Below are 24,612 nucleotides of genomic sequence, written 5' to 3' on the forward strand. Positions count from 1 at the left end.
GGAGTGGAATGGAATAGGAGTAGAGTGGAATAGGAGTAGAGTGGAATAGGAGTAGAGTGGAATAGGAGTAGAATGGAATAGGAGTAGAATGGAATAGGAGTAGAATGGAATAGAATAGGAGTGGAGTGGAGTGGAATGGAATGGAATGGAATGGAATGGAATGGAATGGAATGGAATGGAATAGAATAGAATAGAATAACCAGTAGAACCCTGTGAGCTTTTCCAGCTTCATTCTAGTTGTGGTTGGTGATAGAGCCATATGCACACAGCATCACAGGGGGTTAGAGATTGGAGGGGACCTCTGGGGATCTTTGAGTCCAACCCCCCTGACAGAGAAGAGGTCACAAAGGAACACATCCAGACAGGGCTGGAAAGGCTCCAGAGCAGGAGACTCCACAACCTCTCTGGGCAGCCTGCTCCAGGGCTCTGTGACCCTCACAGTGCGGAAGTTCCTCCTTGTGTTGAGCTGGAACCTCCTGTGCTGCAGTTTCCATCCATTACCCCTTGTCCTATCCCAGGGTGCAAGTGAGCAGAGCCTGCCCCCTCCCTCCTGACCCCCAGCCCTCAGCTATTGATAGACATTGATCAGATCCCCTCTCAGTCTTCTCCAGACTAAACAGCCCCAGGGCTCTCAGCCTCTCCTCCCCAGGCAGTGCTGCAGTCCCTTCAGCATCCTGGTAGCCCTTTCAATACTTGAGTAGTTCTTGGAGGGATGCACTCAGTTTTCAGGGACTGAACACTCACTTGAGCACCTCTGCTCTTCCTTTTCTACCCAGTGTTACTAAAGATGCACAGCCATCCTCTGGGAAGGTCATTGAGACAGCAGAGGTTCAAGGTCCAGTGCTATTTTGCCATGGATGCCAGTTTTTCAACAGAGAAACATCCTCTGGTCATACCACAGAAACATTTAGGCACCTTTTGGGTGCCTAATTTTATACCAAGTTCAACTTGAGACCTGGGGTAAAAAAATGAAAGAATTTTTGACTGACCTTTCCCCTGCTGGATTCTTTGTATTAGAGTCAAAACTTAATGTGTATAAGCTATTAATTAAATCACAGAGTCACAGAATGTTAGGGGCTGGAAGGGACCTGAAAGGCTCATCCAGTTCACCCCCCCCCTGCCAGAGCAGGGTCACCTAGAGCAGATCACACAGGAACACATCCAGGCATGTTGACATGGAACTTCCTATGTCTCAGCTTCCACCCATGCATCCAAATCAACAATTCAGATATGTAGAATTAATTAATTAGCAGTGACTTAGTGAGGAGGCTGAGGGGAGAACCTCCTGGCTGTCTACAGCTACCTGAAAGGAGGTTGTGGAGAGGTGGGTCCTGGTCTCTTCTCACAGGTAACTAGTGACAGAACAAGAGGGAATGGCATGAAGCTATGACTGGGTAGGTTTAGAGTGGACATAAGGAAGAAGCTTTTCACAGCAAGAGTGGTCAGGGCTTGGAATGTGCTGCCCAGGGAGGGTGGTGGAGTCCCCAAGCCTGGCTGTGTTTGAAGGTGGTTTGGCTGTGGTGCTTGGGGCTCTGGTTTAGGGGTGAGCCTTGCAGAGCAGGGTTCTGGGTTGGACTTGCTGCTCCTGAGGGTCTTTTCCCACCTGAATGTTTCTGTGATTCTCTATTTAGTATTAAGAGCTTTCCTTGGATACCTTTAGACAGAATTGGATCAGTAGCATTTTACACTTGAAAGTTTGAGTTCTGTTGTGAGCTTATATTCAGTTTTTGTAAGTACATGTCTGTGTCTTCGTTTTCTTTCTACTAGATTTGATTGAAGCCAAGTTTGTAGGTGTGCTGGATATTTTGGATGAAGAAAATCGCCTTCCCCAGCCAAGTGACCAGCATTTTACTTCAGTGGTGCACCAGAAACACAAGGACCATTTCAGGCTCTCTGTAGGTTGATTTTTTGCTGTCCTCCTTAGGGAGGTGGTGGAAGCTTCATGCCTGGAGGTGTTTGCAGCCAGGCTGGATGTGGCTGTGAGCAACCTGCTCTAGTGTGAGGTGTCCCATGGCAGGGGGGATGGAACTGGCTGATCCTTGAGGTCCCTTTCATCCCTGACAATTCTATGATTCTGTTGCAATTTATGTACAGGACTTCTGTAGGGAAAATAATAATTTGCTTCCTGCTGAATAAAATGGAAGCAAAGGGAGCCAGATAAAGCAGTCACCCACTTACCTTAGGTTTCTACTTAATAGTATAGAATTAACCAGGTTGGAGAAGACCTTTGAGATCACTGAGTCCAATCTATCATCCAACACTATAACCTTGCCTAACTGGATTTGCATGTTTGTTGCTATAGGTATGGTCAGCTATGGGATTGCCTCTTAAAATGTACTGTCTTAAAACATGTATTTAAGCTTCTGTCTGGTCCTAGTCCCAGCTGATGAATAGCCTTGCATTATGAAATGAATGGTATAGAAATTGTTGGTTCACATGCTCACAGGATGTCAGGGGTTGGAAGGGACCCAAAGAGATCTTCCAGTCCAATCTCCCTGCCAGAGTGGGAGCATAGAATCCAGCACAGGTCACACAGGAACACATCCAGACAGGGCTGGGAAGGCTCTAGAGAAGGAGACTCCACAATCTCCCTGGAGAGCCTGTTCCAGTGCTCTGTGACCCTTACAGTAAAGAAGTTCCCCCTTGTGCTGAGGTGGAACCTGCTGTGCTGCAGCTTCCATCCATTGCTCCTTGTCCTGTCACAGGGAGTAAGTGAGCAGAGCCTGTCCCCTCCCTCCTGACCCCCAGCCCTCAGGAAGCCCTTCTGCCTTGGTTAAAGGCAAAAAGAGAATCAGCTGGCTGGTGTTAGCAATCCTGGTGGTTTTCAGCTTGAGTGTGAGGGGTCTCAAGGTGTGAATGAGAATAAAAATAGGTTGTTTAGAACATTTTAGTTGGAATGGGGATGAAAATAGGCTTTTAGAATACCTTGGCTGGAATGGGAGTGGTGGTGAGCATCACAACTGTACTGCAGGACCTGTCGTTTGTAACACTGGGTGCTCCTGGCAGAGCCCACTTTCCACTTTGTAATACACCTTTTTTTTTACTTCCAGATCCCTAGAAAGTCCAAGCTGGCTGTCCACAGAAACATCAGAGATGATGAAGGCTTCATCATCCGACACTTTGCAGGAGCAGTGTGCTACGAGACGGTAAGCTCACCAGCACCGAGCTCTTTCTGTGAATGCCTTGCAGGGCTTCTCCATCTTTCAGGCTCTGTAGGTTAAATGTAACAGCATCTCCTTTCATCAGCAGGGAAATGGAAAAGTTTGTGTCTCAGCTTTGAAACTGATGTTATGAACAGGGGAAAAACAGCAGAGGTTCTTCAGTCTGGAGAAGAGAAGGCTCTGAGGAGTACTAATTGTGGCCTTCAAGGATCTGAAGGGGGCTACAAGAGCCTCTATTGCAGCAAGGATCTGGAGGTGCTGGAAGGTGTCCAGAGAAGGGCCACCAGGATGAGCAGAGGGATGGAGCTGCTCTGCTGTGAGGACAGACTGAGGGAGTTGGGGTTGTGCAGGCTGGAGAGGAGAAGGCTCTGAGGAGACCTAACTGTGGCCTTGCAGTATCTGAAGGGGGCTCCAAGAAAGCTGGGGAGGGACTTTTGAGGGTGTCAGGGAGTGATAGGACTGGGGGGATGGAGCAAAACTAGAAGTGGGGAGATTGAGATTGGATGTTAGGAAGAAGTTGTTCCCCATGAGGGTGGTGAGAGACTGGCACAGGTTGCCCAGGGAGGTGGTGGAAGCCTCATCATAGGTGTTCAAGAGGAGATTGGACATGGCGCTTGGTGCCATGGTCTAGTCGTGAGGTCTATCAAGACAGGTTGGACTCGATGATCCTTGGGGTCTCTTCCAGCCTTGGTGATACTGTGGTACTGTGATACTGTGATCCCTGGAGGTTTTTGCAGCCAGGCTGGATGTGGCTGTGAGCAACCTGCTGTAGTGTGAGGTGTCCCTGCCCATGGCAGGGGGGTTGGAACTGGCTGAGCCTTGAGCTCCCTTCCAGCCCTGACAATTCCATGATTCACCATTCCAGAAACCTTTCTCTCTGTCATTAGTGGTTGGTGTGGTCACTTGAAGAGTTGTTTCAAACATTTGCACGATGCCTCACGCATTCCTGCTGGTTATTTGAATGAAGTATCTCACTTTTGCCTTCTCTAATTTTCTTTGAGGCTTCAGTAACTGGAGCAGTGAAGCAAGCGTGCTGTTCTGTCTTGGGTTGTCTTTTCAGAGGCAGTTTGTGGAAAAGAACAACGATGCTTTGCACATGTCCCTCGAATCGCTGATCTGCGAGTCCAAGGACAAGTTTGTTCGACAGCTGTTCGAAGCCAGCACCAACAACAACAGGGATCCCAAACAAAAGGCTGGGAAACTTAGTTTCATCAGCGTGGGGAACAAATTCAAGGTAACACAATGCAGCAAATGACCTCCTCTTCTAACGTGTGCCACTTCTAAATGGCCTGAAATGAGTAGAACCTAAGGTTGGGCGAACTGTGGTAAGATGCAGACAGAGAGAATTTGGGGTTGGCTGCGCATTTCTGTCTTTCCTAAGAGTCCTCACAGAGATGAGGCAGTGACTTTTGAGTCAGACCCTTAGAAAGCCACCTGGAAGTCTTTATTCAAAAGGTTTAAAGACTTGAGATCTTGTGGCTGAGTGAGCCAAGCTACTGCTAATGCTGGTGGGCCAAACTACCACAGATCTCAATTTGGATTCTGTGAGCTTTCAGGGGGTTTGTAAGTGTGACAGAAGCTGTGCTTCCATCCTGTCTTCACTGTGCATTCTAGAAGATGTATCAATTTTGACTCTCAAAAATCAGTGCCTAACCTAACCACTGTTTTTCCTCTTCTGAGCTGTGAAGATAGTCATGGCTTTCACAGAAAGATGTTCCTTGTGCTGAATGTTTCCTTTCTCAATACCTGAATCTGATGCTTCTCCCCATTCTCTCCTTTCTTCTGCTTGTTGTAAAGCTGACCTTCAAACCTTGTCTTCTCCAAATGTTCTCTGCACCTTTTTCTCATTCAGCAGTTTTATTTTAGCTGGACTATTCCAGCTCAGAGCTGTAGGGGAATTAAGAGATGCAAAGCAGTCACAGCCATGGGCTGCAGGTAAAGTTTTTCATCTCATGGATTTATTGTTGGTAGAGCTGCTGCAGTGTCAGCAAGAGCTCTTCTCCACACATCTGGGCCAGATCCAATGAAGGATTTGTATGATTCAAGTCCAGCATGGCAACATTTGTGGCATGCTGTCTTGCCTGGGGCACTTGAAAACCCCACATCATGTTCCTAGCTAGGCTCCTTGCACAGCCTCTGGGTAAAGCAGGTATCCCAGCCAAAACCTTCTCAGAGAGAGGGGCACTACCAATAGCAGAAGAGCATTTCTGCTCCATGTCAAGGTTAAGTGCTGAATCAGGACTGCAAGGTAAATTGCTTCCTGCAGCACTGTGTCTTTTGGTTAGTGTTTACAGGTGAAAATGCAGGGCTGAAGAGCAGGGGGGATATGGTAGCATCACTTTTTGTCTGACAGCAGGGCTGGCTTTTGGGTCTCTGCTGTAGTCAGTGTTTTATGTCTACTGCATTTCGTGTAGCCCAAGGCCATTGGTCAGCCTGACAAAAGGGATTCTCCTTGTACCCTGCTGGAGATGGGTTGTTATGTATCCAGAAATAGAACTCTGGCTGCCAGGAAGAGTAGGAGGGAGAGCCTGACTTGTAAAGTAGTAGCTTTGCTGTTTAACTGAGAATTGGTCAGCCTGCTCTTTTGAGTTCTGCTCTGATCATTATTCCCTCCTCCCTCTTATGGTACAGTGGCTGGAGAATTGAACTGTCACAATTAGCTTAAATCTGAACTGATGATCAGGAGGCAGACTGAAAAAGGGAATCACATACTAAAAAGCCATCTCCTGAGCCAGCCCTGCAGCCATGAGTCTGCTGTAGGTCAGTCTGGGACCCCTTGTTTTTAAGGACTGCATTTTCAAACTGAACCCAACTGTGGGCTCTTGGAGCTGCTTTGCACTGTGTTCCATCTCAGTTTCCAGTTCCTCTTGGGTTTAGCACCCCACGTCCAGCAGATGTGGACATGTGAGTGACACCATTGTCCAGGGAGGGCTGAAGTCCGAAGGGAGACATATTTCAGCTTAAACAGCATTTGAGTCAGGAACTTTTTTTGGTTGCCTTTTGGACTTTGGTGTTCACCTCCACGCCTAGAAGATGACTGAAGTCCTCTTTGGATCTGGCCCATCAATCTATGATTCTTTTTGGTGTTCCCAAGCTTCATGGCATTTTGAATGTTATGTGTTACTCCCAGTAATTCATTTGGTGTTACCTTCCCAGACACAACAAGGGCTGCTGATGAACACTAATAGCCTTGAACGTTTCACTTCAGATGACATGGAAATAAGTTCTTGTCATCTCGGCAGAAATGCCATCTCTTTAAGAATGAGAACTCTTAGTGCATCATTATGTCAGTCAGTCTCAAATTCTTCTAATTACATGGATTGTGAGATGATGTGGCAGGAACTTCTCTGTGGAATCCTTCACACATCCCTTCCTTATAACTAATTAAATTGAATTCTGATCAAATCAGTCGAGGGAATGATGACTAATTGGTTCATCAGATCGCCTGAAGAGTCTTTGGGGTGATTTCACCTTGCTGCAGCAGTGATGGCTGAAATTGTGATCATTCAAAGAGCAGTGATTGTAGCAGTATGTTTTATTCATCTGATCAGCTCCTTAGTGACATCCTACCTGAGAATGGCTCTGGCTTCTTGTCAGTCCCAGAGGACAAGGAAGGGGTGTTTGTCTTCCACCAGAAATGAATTTATTGATGGGACTCAGGCTGTCCCTTCCAAAAACGAAGCCTTGCTAACTTAAGAAAACATAAAGATTATAGTCAAGTAGAGATGCAAAGAGCATGTGGAAGTGAGAAACTGAGCAGGAGGTTATTAGTGTTTGTCATGCCTCTTTTGGCACTCCTCTTTCTAACCATATCCCCCCCCCCATTTCATCCACTGGAAGGATGACTGGCAGCTGTAGGTGTCTGATATTGCCCAGACAAATCTGGTTACTTGGATTCAAGGGAACTGAAAGATCTGGTTAAAAATAAAAGTAGGAAAAAGTCAACTCCTTTGGATTTTTAGTTCCAGTACAGAAAATGAGGAATATTGAGGTAGGACAGAGAGAATTTTGTCTTAGTTCAATCTGTGTATGTAAAGCTTGCTAGTAAGCCAGAGAGGCTGGCACAGCAGTAATCTGTGTGGCAAACCAGACACATCTATAAAGCAAAAGTGGTTTTCTGATGTGGTCCTGGGCTACTTTATGTCCCTACCAATTGCATTCAGTGGCCATGGTGGTGTTAGGCCATTGGCTGGACTTAGTGACCCTAGAGGTCTTTTCCAACTGAAACAAGGCTATGATTCAATAGCAGCTGCAACTTATTTTCCCTGATAGCCTTAAATCTGTGGTGGACCTCTAGACTTGCCTCCAAATAATGGCAGAACTGTGATCTTGTTCTCCTCAGTGTGTTCAAATCCAGCCTCAGGAATGATGATATTGACATTAAACATATTAAGAGTGTAACTTTGCTTGCAGTCTGTTGTCACCAACAGAGAACTAACAGTGGGGAGGTTTGGAATGAAAAAGAGATTCTGCAAGTCCACTCAGCAAAATGTGGAGCAAGCTTCAAAAAAGAAAGCAAGAAAGCAGACCCTGAGCTTATCTGCTTTCTGTGCTCATGGTTTAAGACACAGATGTATCCTTGCTACAGATCAAGCCTGGGCTTTCCCAACATTTCAGTGTATCAATGATACTGCTGATCAGTCTCATTTTCTTGGTCATTTTTATTACACAGCCATTACCTCTCTCAAATGGGCTTGCACTTTGGTGACTGTTGTGGTATTTTCCATGCAGTATTGTTGTTGTACAGCCAAGCACAAGCACTTTCCTCAGGACCATTCATGCACACCTGCATGATCTTTGTCTGTTACCAGCTGTGAATTTTCAGTTTGTCAGTTCTGCCTGATTTACTAACCCTCAACACATGCATGCAGTCCTGCTGCAGCCTTACTCTGTGTCTGTATTTCTCTCTGTGTCATGGCAAGACTCTTGAAATGTCTGTTTTCTTTTACAGACTCAGTTAAATCTGCTACTTGAGAAGCTTCACAGTACTGTAAGTATACATGCAGATTCAGCCTCCTAATATTCTGCTGTATGTCATCATGGAAGGGTGGAGAGAAACTGTCTGCAAAGGCCTTTAGTGATAGGATGAGGGGCAATGGCTTCAAGCTAGAGAGGAGGAGGTTTAGACTGGATGCTAGGAGCAAGTTCTTTACCATGAGAGTAGTGGAACCCTGGAACAAGTTGCCCAGGGAGGTAGTTGAGGCTCCATCACTGGAGATAGTCAGGGTGAGGCTGGACAGGGCTCTGGGCAACCTGATCTAGTTGGGGATGTCCCTGCTGAGTGCAGAGGGGGTTGAACTGGACCTTTGGAGGTCCCTTCCAACCCAGACCATTCTATGATTATGTCACCCATGTGGCTTGCCATAAATGTGATAAATAATTGCTTCAGGCTTTGCAGTTGTGTGGTACTTTGGAACCCCCCCTGCTGTGCAGGTGATGCTGATTGAGTTACTTCAAACCCAACCCCATCACCTGTAAAACAATAGTTGTGTAAGAAAAGTGGCACAGCTTGAGTGAACAATGTGGAATCTGCCTGGGTTGCAGTCTCCTTTGTGGTCACTTCTGCCTCCTTCCATTGCTATCATAGATGACTAATTTGCAGAAGATTAAGGGATGTGATTTAGAAGTAAGGCAGATGCTAATCCCTTATTAATTCCTCTTTTGAGAGTCCATAAAGCCATGGAAAAAAATAATCATTTCATTTCTGTGCTGGGCTGTGAGTGCACAGGTGATCAAAGAACCTGATCCTCCTAATGCATCTTTACTGAGTTAGCTGCCAGAGTGTGGTAGTTTGTGGAATTCTCCATCTAGTTCAACATACACTCTTTTTTTAACAGAGCTTGGGAGCTGCAGGAACACACTTCCATTTCTCTTGACCACATTTTCTAACTAATTCTAGCTAGGAGGTTGTGGTCTGTCAAAACTGCATCCAGTTGTGGAGCCCCTAATACAGGAAGGGGCTGGAGGTGCTGGAAGGTGTCCAGAGAAGGGCCACGAGGATGAGCAGAGGGCTGGAGCTGCTCTGCTGTGAGGACAGACTGAGGGAGTTGGGGCTGTTCAGTGTGGAGAGGAGAAGCCTCTGAGGAGACCTAATTGTGGTCTTCCAGTATCTGAAGGGGGCTCCAAGAAAGCTGGGGAGGGACTTTTGAGGGTGTCAGGGAGGGATAGGACTGGGGGGGATGGAACAAAACTAGAAAGGGATAGATTCAGATTGGATGTGAGGAAGAAGTTGTTCCCCATGAGGGTGGTGAGAGACTGGCACAGGTTGCCCAGGGAAGCTGTGGATGCCCCCTCCCTGGAGATGTTCAAGGCCAGGCTGGATGAGGTCTTCAGCAATGTGGTCTAGAGGCTGTAACTGCAGATGCCACAGGGGTGGGAACCAAATGATCTTCAAGGCCCCTTCCAACCCAAACCATTCCATGAATTTGTGAATCTCTGCAGCTTTTAAATCCCTCCAGGGATGGAGATCCAAGCACATTCTTGGGGAGCCTGTTCCAGTGTTTGAGAATCAGAACAGTGAAAGTTTGCTTTGACTACAGCTGATGTTTAAATATTCTGACTTTCACACAGGGTTTCTGGCCTCCAGTATCTGCAGGGGGCTACAGGAAAGCTGGGGAGGGACTTTTGAGGGTGTCAGGGAGTGATAGGACTGGGGGGAATGGAACAAAACTAGAAATGGGTAGATCCAGATGGGATGTAGGAAGAAGTTGTTCCCCAGGAGGGTGGTGAGAGCCTGGCACAGGCTGCCCAGGGAGGTGGTGGAAGCCTCCTGCCTGGAGGTGTTTGCAGCCAGGCTGGAGGTGGCTGTGAGCAACCTGCTGTGGTGTGAGCTGTCCCTGCCCATGGCGGTGGAGTTGGAACTGATCCTTGAGGTCCCTTTCCAACGCTGCCAATTCTATGACTGTATGAAAAAAATGAAAAAGGAGGAAGAACATGGGACAGAAAAAAAGAAAAGAGAGAGAGAGAGGTGCTGGAGTGTAGCCAGCATGAAGATTTTGCTGCACTCATGCAGCTGGGCTGAAAGAAAGATGATCTCTGTCACACAGAATACTCTGCAGCTGTGACCCAATGCAGGGCCAATACATGTGGCCAGGTTTGCTGCCCCCCTGGCTGAGGAGGTGTTATTAATCTCGGGCTCCCTTGGCTGCTGCTCTCTCACTTGAAGCTGAGAGATGGAAAAAGAGAGAAACCCCTGCAAATTGGGAGCAGTGCTGTGTTCTCTCAGGCCCCAGTGTGCTCTTATGTGTAAGGCAGGTTATCAGTGGCAGCCACTTGTTACAGGAAAATCTGAATAATTGGATGGTGTTGTGCCAAAGTGTCATCCTTAATGAGTGTGGAGTGGTCAGTGGTCAAAGATATGGAGACAGCACATGTGGGGCAAGGGGGAGTGAAGCCATGAGGCAAACAAAGCTGTAAAGAAGTAGAAGTCAGAAGGGAGGTCAGGTTCATCCAGCATGATTGCAAGGTCAGGAGGCTGCCAGCATGTTCACTTGGAGGCCTTGGGCCTTTAGGTGATGTGACTGCAGAAGCTAATGAGAGCAGTAGAATCTGGGCTGCTGAATTGCAGTTGGATTGTGCTAATGCCAAGAACACTGGAGTGAGAAACTCAGAAGTTGAGGATCCAATTAACAGCACTGAGTTCAGTTGCCTCAAGGCCAAGGCTACAATGCAAATCTGAGAGGAAAAGGATGTCAGCATCTCTCTTTTAGAATGCTGTTAGTTTGTAGCTTTTTTACATCTGCCTTTTCCTAGGCACAATTCTGTGTTATTTAGATGTTATTTGTGCTCTTCCAGGAGGTTGAAAAATGTGTAGCTTGTGCTAACTTGTTGGTTTTGTGCCAGGGATCCAGCTTCATTCGGTGCATCAAACCTAACTTAAAGATGACAAATCACCATTTTGAAGGAGGACAGATCCTCTCTCAGCTCCAGTGTTCAGGTAATGTATGCCTCTGGTATTTTTTCCTTCTGTTTAATGAAGGACAGCAGGAGCAAGGAAGTGATTCTGCCCTGGACTCAGCACTGCTTAGGCCACACCTTGAGTCCTGTGTCCAGTTCTGGGCTCCTCAGTTTGGCAAAGATGTTGAGACACTTGAAAGCATCCAGAGAAGGGCAACAAAGCTGGGGAGGGGTCTGGAGCACAGCCCTGGGAGGAGAGGCTGAGGGAGCTGGGGTTGCTGAGCCTGGAGAAGAGGAGGCTCAGGGGAGACCACCTTGCTCTCTCCAGCTCCCTGAAGGGAGGTTGTAGCCAGGTGGGGGTTGGTCTCTTCTCCCAGGCAAGCAGCACCAGAGCAAGAGGACACAGTCTCAAGCTGTGCCAGGGGAGGTTCAGGCTGGATGTTAGGCAGAAATTCTTCCCAGCAAGAGAGATTGGCCATTGGGATGTGCTCTCCAGTCACCATCCCTGGAGGCTGCCGCAAGAAGGGGTCGCAAACGATCAATATGATCCACGAAATCCAACTTTATTGAGCATCAGACACTTCTTATATACAGTAGCCTAGCTGCCAACCCCACCTTCTGCAGTTAAACATCCTGCTTTCCCATCCTGATGAGATAATCACAAGAATTCTGTTTTACATTCTTCTTTACTTGTTATCGCCTGTAAGGGCGTAGTGACCTTGCTTTGGTATCCTGTTATCCTTTGCAGGCAGCTGCAAGCACAGCTACAAGGCCATGGTGGCCTGGCTGCATCAACACACTAGCTTACTGTGAGCAGTAAATAACAAGATGGAGTCCGGCCTACATACTCTGTTCAAACCATTGTTCCATAGAACCATGTCTTTACAAGCCATTCTGCAACAGGAGGCATTCAAAAAAGGCTTGGATGTGGCACTTGGAGCCATGGTTTAGTGGTCAGGAGGTGTTAGGTATTAGGTGACAGGTTGGACTTGATGATCTCCGAGGTATTTTCCAGCCTTATTGCCTCTGTGATTACTTTGGTGATTCTAGGTTGACCTAATATGTGAGACAGAAGCAATGTTTCCTTCAGCTATTGCTGTCTAGAGGGTTGCTTATTTATGTCTTGCAAACAATTATGTAGAGTCTTGGTAACTTAGCTTTCATTTCAGTCACTGGAACCCTAAGAACAATTCATATGAACAGCCATAAAGTCTCTTCTTCAGAAGAAGAGTCGATATAATTTCTATTGCCTGGTTTTCCATTGATGATTCTGAGGAGTTCAGACACTGGCTGTGTATGTGGGAAGCCATGTAGCTACTTATTGGTACATACATTTAGGTTTCCTGTCCTGGAGCTGACTCTCATCTCTTTAGAATCATAGAATCAATCAGGTTGGAAAAGACCTCAGAGATCATCAAGTCCACCCTATCACCCAACACCTCCTGACAACTAAACCATGGCTCCAAGTGCCACATCCAGTCCCTTCTTGAACACCTCCAGGGATGGGGAAATAATACAAATTAGCAGAGATTTCAATTAATCAGGGCTGAAATGTACAGGCATTAATCACAGTGAAGATTTCTGTTCCAATTAGGAGCTTTTATCTGGTAGTAAAGAATATATTCAGCTTGCTGATTATGCTTCAGGGTTTGTAGTCCTCGGTTTCTTGCCACAAAAGCACACAGACCAAATGAGAGCATGTTGGGATTTATGAAGGTGAGAATAGAATAGAATTAACCAGGTGGGAAAAGACCTTTGAGATCATCCAGTCCAACCTGTCACCCAGCACCATCTAATCAACTAAACCATGGCACCAAGTGCCTCATCCAGGCTCTTTTCAAACACTTCCAGTGATGGGGACTCCACCACCTCCCTGGGCAGCACATTCTCATGGCTAATCTCTTTCTGGGAAGAATTTCTTCCTAACAGCCAGCCTGAACCTCCCCTGGCACAGCTTGAGACTGTGTCTTCTTGTTCTGGTGCTGCTTGCCTGGGAGAAGAGACCAACCCCCACGTGGCTGGAACCTCCCTTTGTGTTGCCCACAGTGTTAACAGGGCAGCAGTTCACTCCAGAACCACCATTTCTTTGGATTACTGTGGCAGCTGAACTGTCAGAACCCCCTGTGAGCATTGGAAAGCAGGCAGTGTTAACAGAGATACCTAATGATTGAAACACACGTGTGTTCTTTGGGTTTATAGGTACCATGAGAGAGTTGAATCATGTTGTTGTGTCAAAATGGCTAGTTTGATTTGGAGCTGAGCTTCCAGTGAGGGCACTTGAGCATAGCCTTTCTCGTTGCTTTGCTGACTGCAGAGTGCAGTGCTGCCTTGTCATTACCCTTGGAATGCTGGCTGCTTTCCAATCTCACAGCTTTGTTTTAAAGAAATGGTAGTTTATTTGTGATCAAGATTAGCAGTTTTGCTCCTGCCTCCCTAAAGAGTGAAAGGGACTGCATGCTTGGGAGATAAGAGTATTGATATTATCATTCATAGAATGGTTTAGGTTGGCAAGGACCTTAAAGGTCAGCCAGTTCCAATCCCCCTGCCATGGGCAGGGACACCTCACACTACAGCAGGTTGCTCACAGCCACATCCAGCCTGGCCTTAAAACCCTCCAGGCATGAGGCTTCCACCACCTCCCTGGGCAACCTGTGCCAGGCTCTCACCACCCTCATGGGGAACAACTTCTTCCTCATATCCAATCTGAACCTCCCCACTTCTAGTTTTGCTCCATCCCCTCCCAGTCCTATCACTCAAAAGTGATACACCCTCAAAAGTCCCTCCCCAGCTTTCATGTAGTCCCCTTCAGATCCTGGAAGGCCACAATTAGGTCTCCTGGGAGCCTTTTCCTCTCCAGCCTGCACAACCCCAACTCCCTCAGTCTGTCCTCATAGCAGGGCAGCTCCAGCCCTCTGCTCCTCCTTGTGGTCCTTCTCTGGACACCTTCCAGCACCTCCAGATCCTTCCTGTAACATGGGCTCCAGACCTGGACACAGTGCCTGGGTTTGCCTGGACCCAGATGCAGGATCTTGCACTTGGTCTTGTTGAACTTGCTGAGTTGTGCTCATGCCTCCCTAAACAATAGAAGGAGCTGTGTGCTTGGGAATTAAAAGTATTGATATTATCATTCATAGAATGGTTTAGGTTGGCAAGGTCCTTAAAGATCATTTAGTTCCAACAAGGGACACCTTCCACTAGATCAGGTTGCCCTGAGCCAGACCTGGGCAGCCAGCCTGGCCTTCAAAACCTCCAGGGATGAGGATTCCACCCCCTCCCTGGACAACCTGTTGCAGTGTTTCACCACCCTCACTGTAAAGCAAGGTTTCTGTCATGCAGTGCTGGTTATCCTAACTAGCAGCACTGCCTCATTTGCATTGCACTGATGCCAGCTTTCCCACATGTGTTTCCATGCATTCAGGAATGGTCTCAGTCCTGGATTTGATGCAGGGTGGTTTCCCTTCCCGAGCTTCATTCCATGAGCTGTACAACATGTACAAGAAATACTTGCCTGACAAGCTGGCTCGCCTGGATCCCAGACTCTTCTGCAAGGTGAGAGAAAGCAATTCTCCTCTATCAGCCAGCACAGCAAGTACACTGGGGGGGGGGGAGGGATTGCTGTGGGGTTTGAACCCTTCTTTGCTTGTGGGGTTTTGTGGTTGTTTTCTGCCTGTTTGATTTGCTGTGGGTTTGGTGGGGGTGGAGGGTGTTTCTTTTGCTTTTAGGTTTGTTTGTTTGTTTGAGTCTTTTTGGTTGGTGTTTTGTGAGTGTGGATTTTGATTTGGGGTTTTGTTTGTGTTAGGTTTGGGTTGGGTTTTTGGGATGTTGAGGGTTGTGATTAGGGGTTTTTTGTTTGGGGGTTTTGGTTTGGAGCATCCTGGCCTGTATTAGGAAGAGTGTGGCCAGCAGGAGCAGGGAGGTCATTGTGCCCCTGGACTCTGCACTGGTCAGGCTGCACCTTGAGTCCTGTGTCCAGTTCTGGGCCCCTCAGTTTAAGAAGGACATCGAGACACTTGAACATGTCCAGAGAAGGGCAACAAGGCTGGGGAGAGGCCTTGAGCACAGCCCTGTGAGGAGAGGCTGAGGGGGCTGGGGTTGCTTAACCTGGAGAAGAGGAGGCTCAGGGGTGACCTCATTGCCCTCTACAACTACCTGAAAGGTGGTGGTAGCCAGGTGGGGGTTGGTCTCTTCTACCAGGCAACCAGCACCAGAACAAGAGGACACAGTCTCAAGCTGTGCCAGGGGAGGTTTAGGCTGGAGGTGAGGAGAAAGTTCTTCACCGAGCGAGTCGTTCGTCATTGGGATGTGCTGCCCAGGGAGGTGGTGGAGTCACCGTCCCTGGAGGTGTTCAAGAGGGGATTGGATGTGGCACTTGGTGCCATGGTCTAGTCATGAGGTCTGTGGTGACAGGTTGGACTTGCTGATCCTTGAGGTCTCTTCCAACCTTAGTGAGACTGTGAGACTGTGAGACTGTGATTTGGTTTGTTTAAGATTTTGGTGTGTTTGGGATTTTGGTTTGCTTAGGCTTTTGGGTTGGTTAGGGGTTTGATTTGGGGTTTTTTCTTTGAGGGTTTTGGGTTCTTTGAGGGGGTTGGTTTGTTTGGAGTTTTGGTTTGTTGGGGGTTTATTTATTTGGGGTTTTGGTTTGTTGGGGTTTTGGTTTGTTGGGGTTTTGGTGTGTTTGGGGTTTTGGTGTGTTTGGGGTTTTTGGTGTGTTTGGGTTTTGGTTTGTTGGAGTTTTGGTTGGTTTGGGGCTTTGGTTGGTTTGGGTTTCAATTTGTTTGGGGTTTTGGTGTGTTTGGGGTTTTTGGTGTGTTGGGGTTTTGGTTTGTTGGGGGTTTTGGTTTGTTGGGTTTTGGTTGGTTTGTTGGGTTTTGGTTGGTTTGGGGTTTTGGTTGGTTTGGGGTTTTGGTTTGGGGTTTTGATTTGCTTGGGGTTTCAATTTGTTTGGGGTTTGGTGTGTTTTATGTATTGGGGGTTTTTGATTGGGATTTTTGTTTGGGGGTTTTGGTTTATTTGTGCTTTGGTTTGGGGTTTTGGTTTGTTTGGAGTTTTGGTTTGATTTGGGGATTTGGTTTGTTTGGGTTTTTGGTTTGTTTGGGGTTTTGGTTTGATTTGGGGTTTTGGTTTGTTTGGGGTTTTGGTTTGTTTGGGGTTTTGGTTTGATTTGGGGATTTGGTTTGTTTGGGTTTTTGGTTTGTTTGGGGTTTTGGTTTGATTTGGGGTTTTGGTTTGTTTGGGGTTTTGGTTTGTTTGGGGTTTTGGTTTGATTTGGGGATTTGGTTTGTTTGGGTTTTTGGTTTGTTTGGGGTTTTGGTTTGATTTGGGGTTTTGGTTTGTTTGGGGTTTTGGTTTGTTTGGGGTTTTGGGGTTTTTGGTTTGTTTAAGATTTTGAGTTATTTGGGATTTTGGTTGGTTTAGGGTTTTGGTTTGGGGTTTTTGGTGTGTTTGGGGTTTTGGTGTGTTTGGGGGTTTGGGTGTGTTTGGCTTTTTGTTTGGGGTTTTTTTGTTTGGGTGTTGGTTTGTTTGGGTTATTTTGTTGTTCATAGAATCATAGAATTGTCAGCTGCTGTGCAAACTCTGTTCATGGTCCTCCTGGTTTTCAGCCAAGGTGTAACTAAATTGCCATGGTATCAACCTGTAAATCCCCACAGCTGAGGGAAGTGGAGGGAAAATTACTTCATTTCAAACTTATGTTTAGCCACAAAGTTCATCCTCCTTTGAGAATCAGAGAATCACAGAATTGTCAGGGCTGGAAGGGACCTCAACGCTCAGCCAGTTCCAACCCCCTGCCATGGGCAGGGACACCTCACACTGCAGCAAGTTGCTCACAGCCACATCCAGCCTGGCTGCAAACACCTTTAGGGATGAGGCTTCCACCACCTCCCTGGGCAACCTGTGCCAGGCTCTCACCACCCTCATGGGGAACAACTTCTTCCTCACAGCCAATCTCAATCTCCCGACTTCTAGTCTTGTTTTTCAGTTTCCCCCCAGTCCTATCCCTCCCTGACACCTCAGAAGTCCCTCCCCAGCTTTCCTGTAGCCCCCTTCAGATCCTGGAAGGCCACAATGAGGTCTCCTGGGAGCCTTCTCCTCTCCAGCCTGCACAGCCCGAATTGTTGATTGTTTTAAGGGAGTATATTACTGTTGTTTTCTTTTCTTTTTCAGGCACTGTTTAAAGCCTTGGGACTGAATGAAAATGATTACAAATTTGGGCTAACCAAGGTGTTTTTCAGGCCTGGCAAGGTAATGTTTCTTTTGGAGTTTGTGAATGTGAATCTTAGTTGGAAGGGCCTTCAGAAGCTGACATTGCTCCACACATTGCTCAAAGTGTGGCTAACTTAAATAAGGTTGCTTGGGGTTGTTTGGTAAATAATTTCCATTTGCTGTGAAAAAAAATCAATAGTAACACAGCTAGAATTGGTTTCATGGTCTTGTTGGTAATGCTTTGTGCTTCTGAGGCTGTATTATTATTCCCAGACGTCAATTAAGACTTATGTTAAGTATTAAAAAGTCAGAGCAAAGAAAAAAACACTTTCTAGTAAAATCTGTTTGTAGCTGCAGTCTGTCTGTGATTCTGAGCATTGCTGCTGCAATGCAGAGGAAAGAGCTGAAGGAGGGAGCTGCTGTGACTGGGAAGGAAAATTGGTTTTGTGCCAGCAGAATGTTGACAGAGTTGTCAGGGTTGGAAGGGACCCCAAAAGTCATCCAGTTCCAACCTCTCTGCCATGGGGATCACAGAATGACAGCAACATTCCGGTTGGAAAAGACCCCCGGATCACCAAGTCCAACCCAGAACCCTACTCTACAAGGGTCACCCCTAAACCAGAGCCCCAAGCACCACAGCCAAACCACCTTCAAACACAGCCAGGCTTGGGGACTCAACCACCTTCCTGGGCAGCACATTCCAGTGCCTGATCACTCATGCTGGTAAAATGTAGTTCCTGCTGTCCAGTCTAAACCTACCCAGTGGCAGCTTAAGGCCAGTCCCTCTTACCTGGGAGAAGAGACCAGCAGCAGCTTCTCCACAACCTCCTTTCAGGTAGCTGTAGACAGCAGTGAGGCTCCCCTCAGCCTCCTCTTTTCCAAACTAACCATCCCCAGCTCCTCACCAGGTTTATTCTCCAGGTGAGGTCTCACCAGGGCAGAGTAGAGGGGGAGGAGAAGCTCCCCCGGTCTGCTGGACAGATGGGAAGGTGACTTACAGTTTGCATTAAAAATATTTTACTTCGAGTAATAATGATGTCTAAGACTCTCAGTTCTAGTGTGTAACACACGTGGGGGCCTGTTTCTGTATGTAGTTTGCAGAGTTTGATCAGATCATGAAGTCTGACCCGGACCACTTGGCAGAGCTCGTTAAGCGCGTGAATCGCTGGCTCATCTGCAGCCGCTGGAAGAAAGTGCAGTGGTGTTCCCTCTCCGTCATTAAATGTATGTACTGGTTTGAGGCCAGACACAGCCTCTCTTGCCCCTGAGAGGGGCAAAAGAAATGACACTCACACCAAGGGATTGCAAAAGGCATGGGAAGTTGAAATGGAAAAGCAATTGGTGTTTTACAGAGACTGCAAAGCACAGGGACGAAAGAATCCCAAAGCATACAGAGTGCCCTGCAGCACACCCAAAGCCTCCCAACACTTCCTTACCATCACAGAATCATAGAGCCAACCAGGCTGGAAAAGACCTCAGAGATCAAGTCCAACCTATTACCTAATACCTAACACCTCCTGACAACTAAACCGTGGCTCCAAGTGCCACATCCAGTCCCTTTTTGAATACCTTCAGGGACCCTGACTCCACCACCTCCCTGGGCAGCACAGGGTCATGAATTCTGTTGTCTGCTGTGTCCTCGTGTTCCAGTATAGACCCAACCCTCAAACACAATATAGTCTGCATACAGTTTTGAGCTGTCTGCATAGACTTCTCCCTGAGGTTACTGATGTCTGTGAATCTAGAGGGGAGGGACAGTGTGCAGACATGTGGGTGTGCACCTGCTGTATTGTTTGCTTTGGTTGGGAGCCTTGTGCCCAGGCTCACAGTATTCACAACCCTGGCTCAGGGTTGTGAATACTGTTGTCTGCTGTGTCCTTGTGTTCCAGTATAGACCCAACCCTCAAACACAACATACTCTGCATACAGTTTTGAGCTGTCTGCATAGACTTCTCCCTGAGGTTACTGATGTCTGTGAATCTAGAGGGGAGGGACAGTGTGCAGACATGTGAGTGTGCACCTGCTGTATTCTTTGCTTTGGTTGGGAGCCTTGTGCCTGACTCAGGGTCGTGAACTCTGTTGTCTGCTGTGTCCTTATGCTGCGGTTCTGGGATAGATCCAACCCTCACAGTGTAGTCTGCGTACAGTTTTGAGCTGTCAAGCATGTGAGTAATGTAATAGTTGTGTTAGACTGTATAAACCATTGAGACTCAGTCATTTCTGTGTGTTCACAGTGAAAAATAAGATAAAATACCGAGCCAGTGCCTGCATCAAAATCCAGAAGACTGTTCGCATGTGGCTTTGCAAGAGGAAGCACAAACCACGGTAAGAGCCAGTCCCCTGCTGCAGGAAAACCAGTTTTTAGTGATACTTCCCTGTGAATGTGAAGAGCAACTTCACTGTGCTTAACTAAACATATCTGAAGTCACAGAATGATGCTAAGTACAACTGAAAGAGGCTTTGTGCCTCCTTTCTCTCCCAAGCATTAGTAGGCTAAATGTGAACTTTTCCGTGTCTGTTTAGCTCTTTGTTCATAAAATCCTTCAGTGATGGCCTACTTAGTAGAAATCCTCAGTGAAGTCATTCTAAGTGAAATGTAAGCTTATTAATTCTCTTTTTTTTTTTGTCCTTTATCCATGTACAACTTCCATTACAGACCTCCTTTTCTTTATCTTAAAAGTAATTGTGTGTTCTGTCTTGTCTCCTCTTGAAACCAAGGGATTCCATTAGCTGGAAACGGACTGTGTAGTATGCTGATGGGAAAACCACTTCAGTCATGAAGCTCTGCTCACATCTTTTCATTCTTTCATAGACATCCAACTCTGCCCTTTAATAGTGGGGGGTCTTTCTTTTACATCCTTTGAGAATGGTTTCATTTTATAGTATCACAGAATGGTCCAGGCTGGAAGGGGCCTCCAAAGCTCATTCGGTCCAACCTCCCCACAGTCAGCAGGGACATCCTCAACTAGATCAGGTTGCCCAGGGCTTCATCAAGCTTTACCTTGAATATCTCCAGCGAAGGGACCTCACCTGGGCAATCTGTTCAGGTTGTACCTTGGCATTTCTGACCATGTCCCTGTATTTTTAGGCTGTTGTGTACTTGTCTTCAGTTATTTTCCTGTCTACTTTGTGTTGTTTCCCTGGATCCCAGATCAGTGATTTCTTTCTAGGAAGACTGTCTCTGCCCATTTGTAACTGGTATATGTCATCTTCAGTATTGCTTCTTTAATGAGCTCCAACTTTTCCTGGACTCTGCCCCAGACCTTTGTTTTTGTCCTGTGGGATGTAACAATTCAGTTCAGAGTCACAGAATTATTGAGGCTGGGATAGACCTCTGAGATCATCCAGCCCAGCCTAAGACCTAACACCACTAAGATCAACCAGACCATGCTACTAAGTGCCACATCCAATTTTCTTTAAACATCTCCAGGGATGGTGACTCCACCACTTCCCTGGGCAGTCCCTTCTGTATAGCTCCTTTTTATTCTGATTCACTTGCATGACTCTCTGAGTAAGTGCCACAACTCAACCTTTATCCACTCCAGCCAAACTCCTCTAGCAGATACTAATGGTCTGTTACTGAAAAGCAAAACAACCCCACATTAATTCTCAAAGTCACTGAATCACAGAAACATTCAGGTTGGAAAAGACCCTCAGGATCACCAAGTCCAGCCCAGAACCCTGCTCTGGAAGTTTCACCTCTAAACCATAGCCCCAAGCACCTCAGCCAAACCACAGCCAGGTTTGGGGACTCAGCCACCTCCCTGGGCAGCACATTACAAGCCCTGACCACTCTTGAAGTGAAAAAGTGTTCCCTAATGTCCAGTCTAAACCTACCCAGTGGCAGCTTGAGTCCATTCCCTCTTGTTCTATCACTAACTACCTGTGAGAAGAGAGCAGCAGCAGCCTCTCCACAAGCTCCTTTCAGGTAGTTGAAGACAGCCATGAGGTCTCCCCTCAGCCTTCTCTCTTTCACACTAACCATCTCCAGCTCCTTCAGTCACTCCTCATCAGGTTTATTTTCCAGGACCTTCCCAGCTTGTCTTCCTCTGCCCTGGCTCCAGCACCTCCACAGCTCTCTTGGATCAAGCTGCCCAAAACTGGACACAAGCCTCGAGGTGTGGCCTCCCCAGAGCTGAGTGCCAGGGGACAATCCCCTCCCTGCTCCTGCTGGACACAGCATTGCTGATCCCAGCCAGGATGCCTTTGGCTCTCTTGGCCCCCTGGGCACACTGCTGGCTCATACTCAGTTGCCTTTTCTCATTCTTCCATTTCAGGTTGCCATCTGCTCATCAGTTTTAAGTTTTGTTTGCGAAAGGCTCTGTTGCTGAGTTACTTCCTGTGATAATGGTTGAATGAGGTTTTCCTGAAGGCATAACTTGTCTTTCCTATCCACCTCTTTACCAGAAGTGATTAGTGGTAGTTGAAGAAAATGCCACCTGGTAAAACCAGAGTAAGATAGAAGTCAACTGTCTGTCTTCACAGCATCGATGGCCTGATCAAAGTCCGTACACTGAAGAAGAGGCTTGCCAAGTTTAATGAAGTAGTGAGTGCCCTGAAGGAGGGCAAGGCAGAGACAAGCAAACAGGTCAAGGAGCTGGAGCAGTCTATTGATGCCTCAATGACCAAAATTAAGGTATGTAAATAACCAGACAGAGTCTCTCATAAATGGAATCTATGAAAAGCTGAGGCTGAATTAGAAGGCCAATGTATTTTTCTTACTAGAACAGGCAGTTTAATATAGAGGTCTGAATGCTCAGAGACACTGGGTAAGGTCACAACACATGGTGGATTCATACACCATGTATGCTGTATGAACACAATATATGATGGATTGATACACCATATATGCTGTATGAACACAATATATGATGGATTCATACACCATATATGCTGTATGAACACTATATTGTGAATAGAGTAAAGCAGAGTAGAATAGAGTAGAGTAGAATACAGTAGAGTAGAATAGAATAGAATCAACCAGGTTGGAAAAGACCTTTGAGTCCAACCTGTCACCCAACACCATCTAATCAATTAAACCATGGCACCAAGCACCCCATCCAGTCTCTTCCTACACACCTTGAGTGATGGTGACTCCACCACCTCCCTGGGCAGCACATCCCAGTGGCCAATCTCTCTTGCTGGGAAGAATTTCTTCCTCGCCTCCAGCCTAAACCTTCCCTGGCACAGCTTGAGACTGTGTCCTCTTGTTCTGGTGCTGGCCACCCAGGAGAAGAGACCAACCCCTACCTGGCTGCAGTGTCCCTTCAGGGAGCTGCAGATGGCAATAAGGTCTCCCCTGAGCCTCCTCTTCTCCAGGCTAAGCAACCCCAGCTCCCTCAGCCTCTCCTCACAGGGCTTGCTGTGCTGAATTTTTGTTCCATGCAATATTACAACTTTTGTAGTGTGCACTATCAGGATTTTTCTACTTAAAATCATGCCTGAAAAGATGAGAGTTAACTTATGGTTATGGATGGAGAGTTAACTTATGGTGATGGATTCTGTGGTCCTGCTCTGGCAGGGGGGTTGGGCTCAATGATCTTTGCAGGTCCCCTCCCAGCCCCTAACGTCCTGTGAGCCTGTGGTTAACTACAGTTAATTATTTTCTTGTAACATTAAGTTAATTTGATTATCATCATGGTACATGAATCACTGAGGCTGGAACAGACCTCTGAGATCATCAAGTCCAGCCTATGACCTAACACACCACATTGACCAGACCATGGCACTAGGTGAAGAGGTCAGCAAATACCTCATGGTGCAGTGCTCTTAGGACATGTCAGTGTGAGCTGGAAAATGAAATGAAACTGTAGCTCTCAGTGAGGCTTGAAAACAAACACATTTCCAAGACTGTTGCTTTTTCAACCTGTTTTTTTGCTGCTTAGACCTTTTGTTAAGAAGTCTTAGAGTCACAGCCTGGCTCAATACCTTTTCTTGGTGCTAGCACACACAGTGAGGAAAACCATTCTGCACTATGGCATAAAAAGCAGGGCTGTAGGTAATCACTGGGGCAGCTAAGAACAGGACACAATGCGCATCAAAGCCTTTCAGTTTTCATCTCAGTGTGGTAAGAATGGATTCCTGTTGCTTAAAAGTGCAAGGGTTACAAAATGAAGAGGTGCTTGAATTCAGTCATAGTATAGTGATTGCTTTGTGTGCTTTAATGTGAAAGGGAAGAGTCATGGATCCCCAGGTTTTTAGGAAGAAAAGTGCTGAAGCTGCTCCACCCCCAAGTGTCTGTGTCATCTAATTGCACTGCTCAGGGCTCTGATTTCACCTAGGATTTTTTCGCTATACGCACCCTGAAAGTGAAATACAGACCTCAAAGAGCATAATCCCCTCTTAACTTCATTTTGCAGACCACTATAATGACTAGAGACCAGATCCAGAAAGAGTATGATGCTCTAGTGAGAAGCTCAGAGCAGCTGCTGAGTGCACTGCAAAAGAAGAAACAGCAAGAGGAGGAAGCGGAGAGATTGCGACGCATCCAGGAGGAAATGGAGAAGGAAAGGAAGAGACGTGAGGAGGAGGAGAAACAACGCAGGAAGGAGGAAGAGGAGAGACGTCTGTGAGTTCTGAATAAGAGGCTGGTTGTGGAATGAAAATAGGAAAAGATGCTGTAATGAGGTCATCTTTACTGCTCCAGTGTTTAAAGGGGGTCACTGGGGTTGTAATCCCGGTGTGCTGTGTTCCTTTCCCAGACGTTTGTAAGGTAAGTGCAGCTGGAAATACAGACGGACTTGGGAAGCTTCCTGGCTTTACAGAAGCACAGAATGTAACTGCTTTGAGACCTCAAAGATCAGATCATCCTTTCCAACCCCTGACCCAGCACTAAAAGGTCAACACTAAACCATGTCCCTAAGCACCAGGTCTACAGGCTGCTTGAACAGCCCCAGGGACGGTGACTCCAGCACTGCCCTGGGCAGAGCATTCCAATGTCTGAGAACCCTTTCAGTGAAGAAATGTTTCCTAGAATCCAGCCTGAACCTCCCCTGGCACAGCTTGTAACCCATTTCCTCTAGTCCTGTCTCTTGCCTCCAAGGAGAAGAGGCTGCCCCCTCCTTGCTCCAACCTCCCTTCAGGTAGCTGTAGAGAGTGATGAGGTCTCCCCTCAGCCTTCTCTTCTCCAGACTGAACAACCCCAGCTCCCTCAGATGCATCTTGTAGGTCACATGCTCCAGGCTCCTCTTGAGCCTCATTGCTCCAGCACTTCAATATCCTTCTGTATTGAGTCACCCAGAACTGAACACAACACTTGAGGTGTGGCCTCACCTGTGCTGAGTACAGCTGGATGATCAGCAACCTGTTCCTGCTGGCCACAGTGTTTCTAATCCAAGCCAGGATGCCATTG

The 24,612-nt window shown here is 47.0% G+C and overlaps 1 protein-coding gene across 4 annotated transcripts in view; it reads left to right on the forward strand.

The window, feature by feature from the left end:
* The window catches only part of MYO6 (myosin VI), a 105,534-nt gene that overhangs the window by 61,464 nt on the left and 19,458 nt on the right, over positions 1-24,612 (forward strand). For 2 of the 4 annotated variants that reach the window (XM_054162541.1, XM_054162542.1), the window contains exons 15-25: positions 1,768-1,895; positions 3,051-3,146; positions 4,222-4,395; positions 8,113-8,151; positions 11,004-11,097; positions 14,476-14,606; positions 17,223-17,300; positions 18,356-18,485; positions 19,496-19,586; positions 21,747-21,897; positions 23,621-23,829. In XM_054162541.1, the coding sequence (XP_054018516.1) occupies positions 1,768-1,895; positions 3,051-3,146; positions 4,222-4,395; positions 8,113-8,151; positions 11,004-11,097; positions 14,476-14,606; positions 17,223-17,300; positions 18,356-18,485; positions 19,496-19,586; positions 21,747-21,897; positions 23,621-23,829 (1,321 nt within the window). Of the gene's footprint in view, positions 1-1,767; positions 1,896-3,050; positions 3,147-4,221; positions 4,396-4,958; positions 5,750-8,112; positions 8,152-11,003; positions 11,098-14,475; positions 14,607-17,222; positions 17,301-18,355; positions 18,486-19,495; positions 19,587-21,746; positions 21,898-23,620; positions 23,830-24,612 lie in introns of those variants that run through there. The other 2 variants (XR_008462302.1, XM_054162540.1) reach the window with 2 other exon arrangements.

This window comes from Dryobates pubescens, chromosome 6, assembly GCF_014839835.1.
Source record: "Dryobates pubescens isolate bDryPub1 chromosome 6, bDryPub1.pri, whole genome shotgun sequence".
Taxonomy (NCBI): Eukaryota; Metazoa; Chordata; class Aves; order Piciformes; family Picidae; genus Dryobates; species Dryobates pubescens.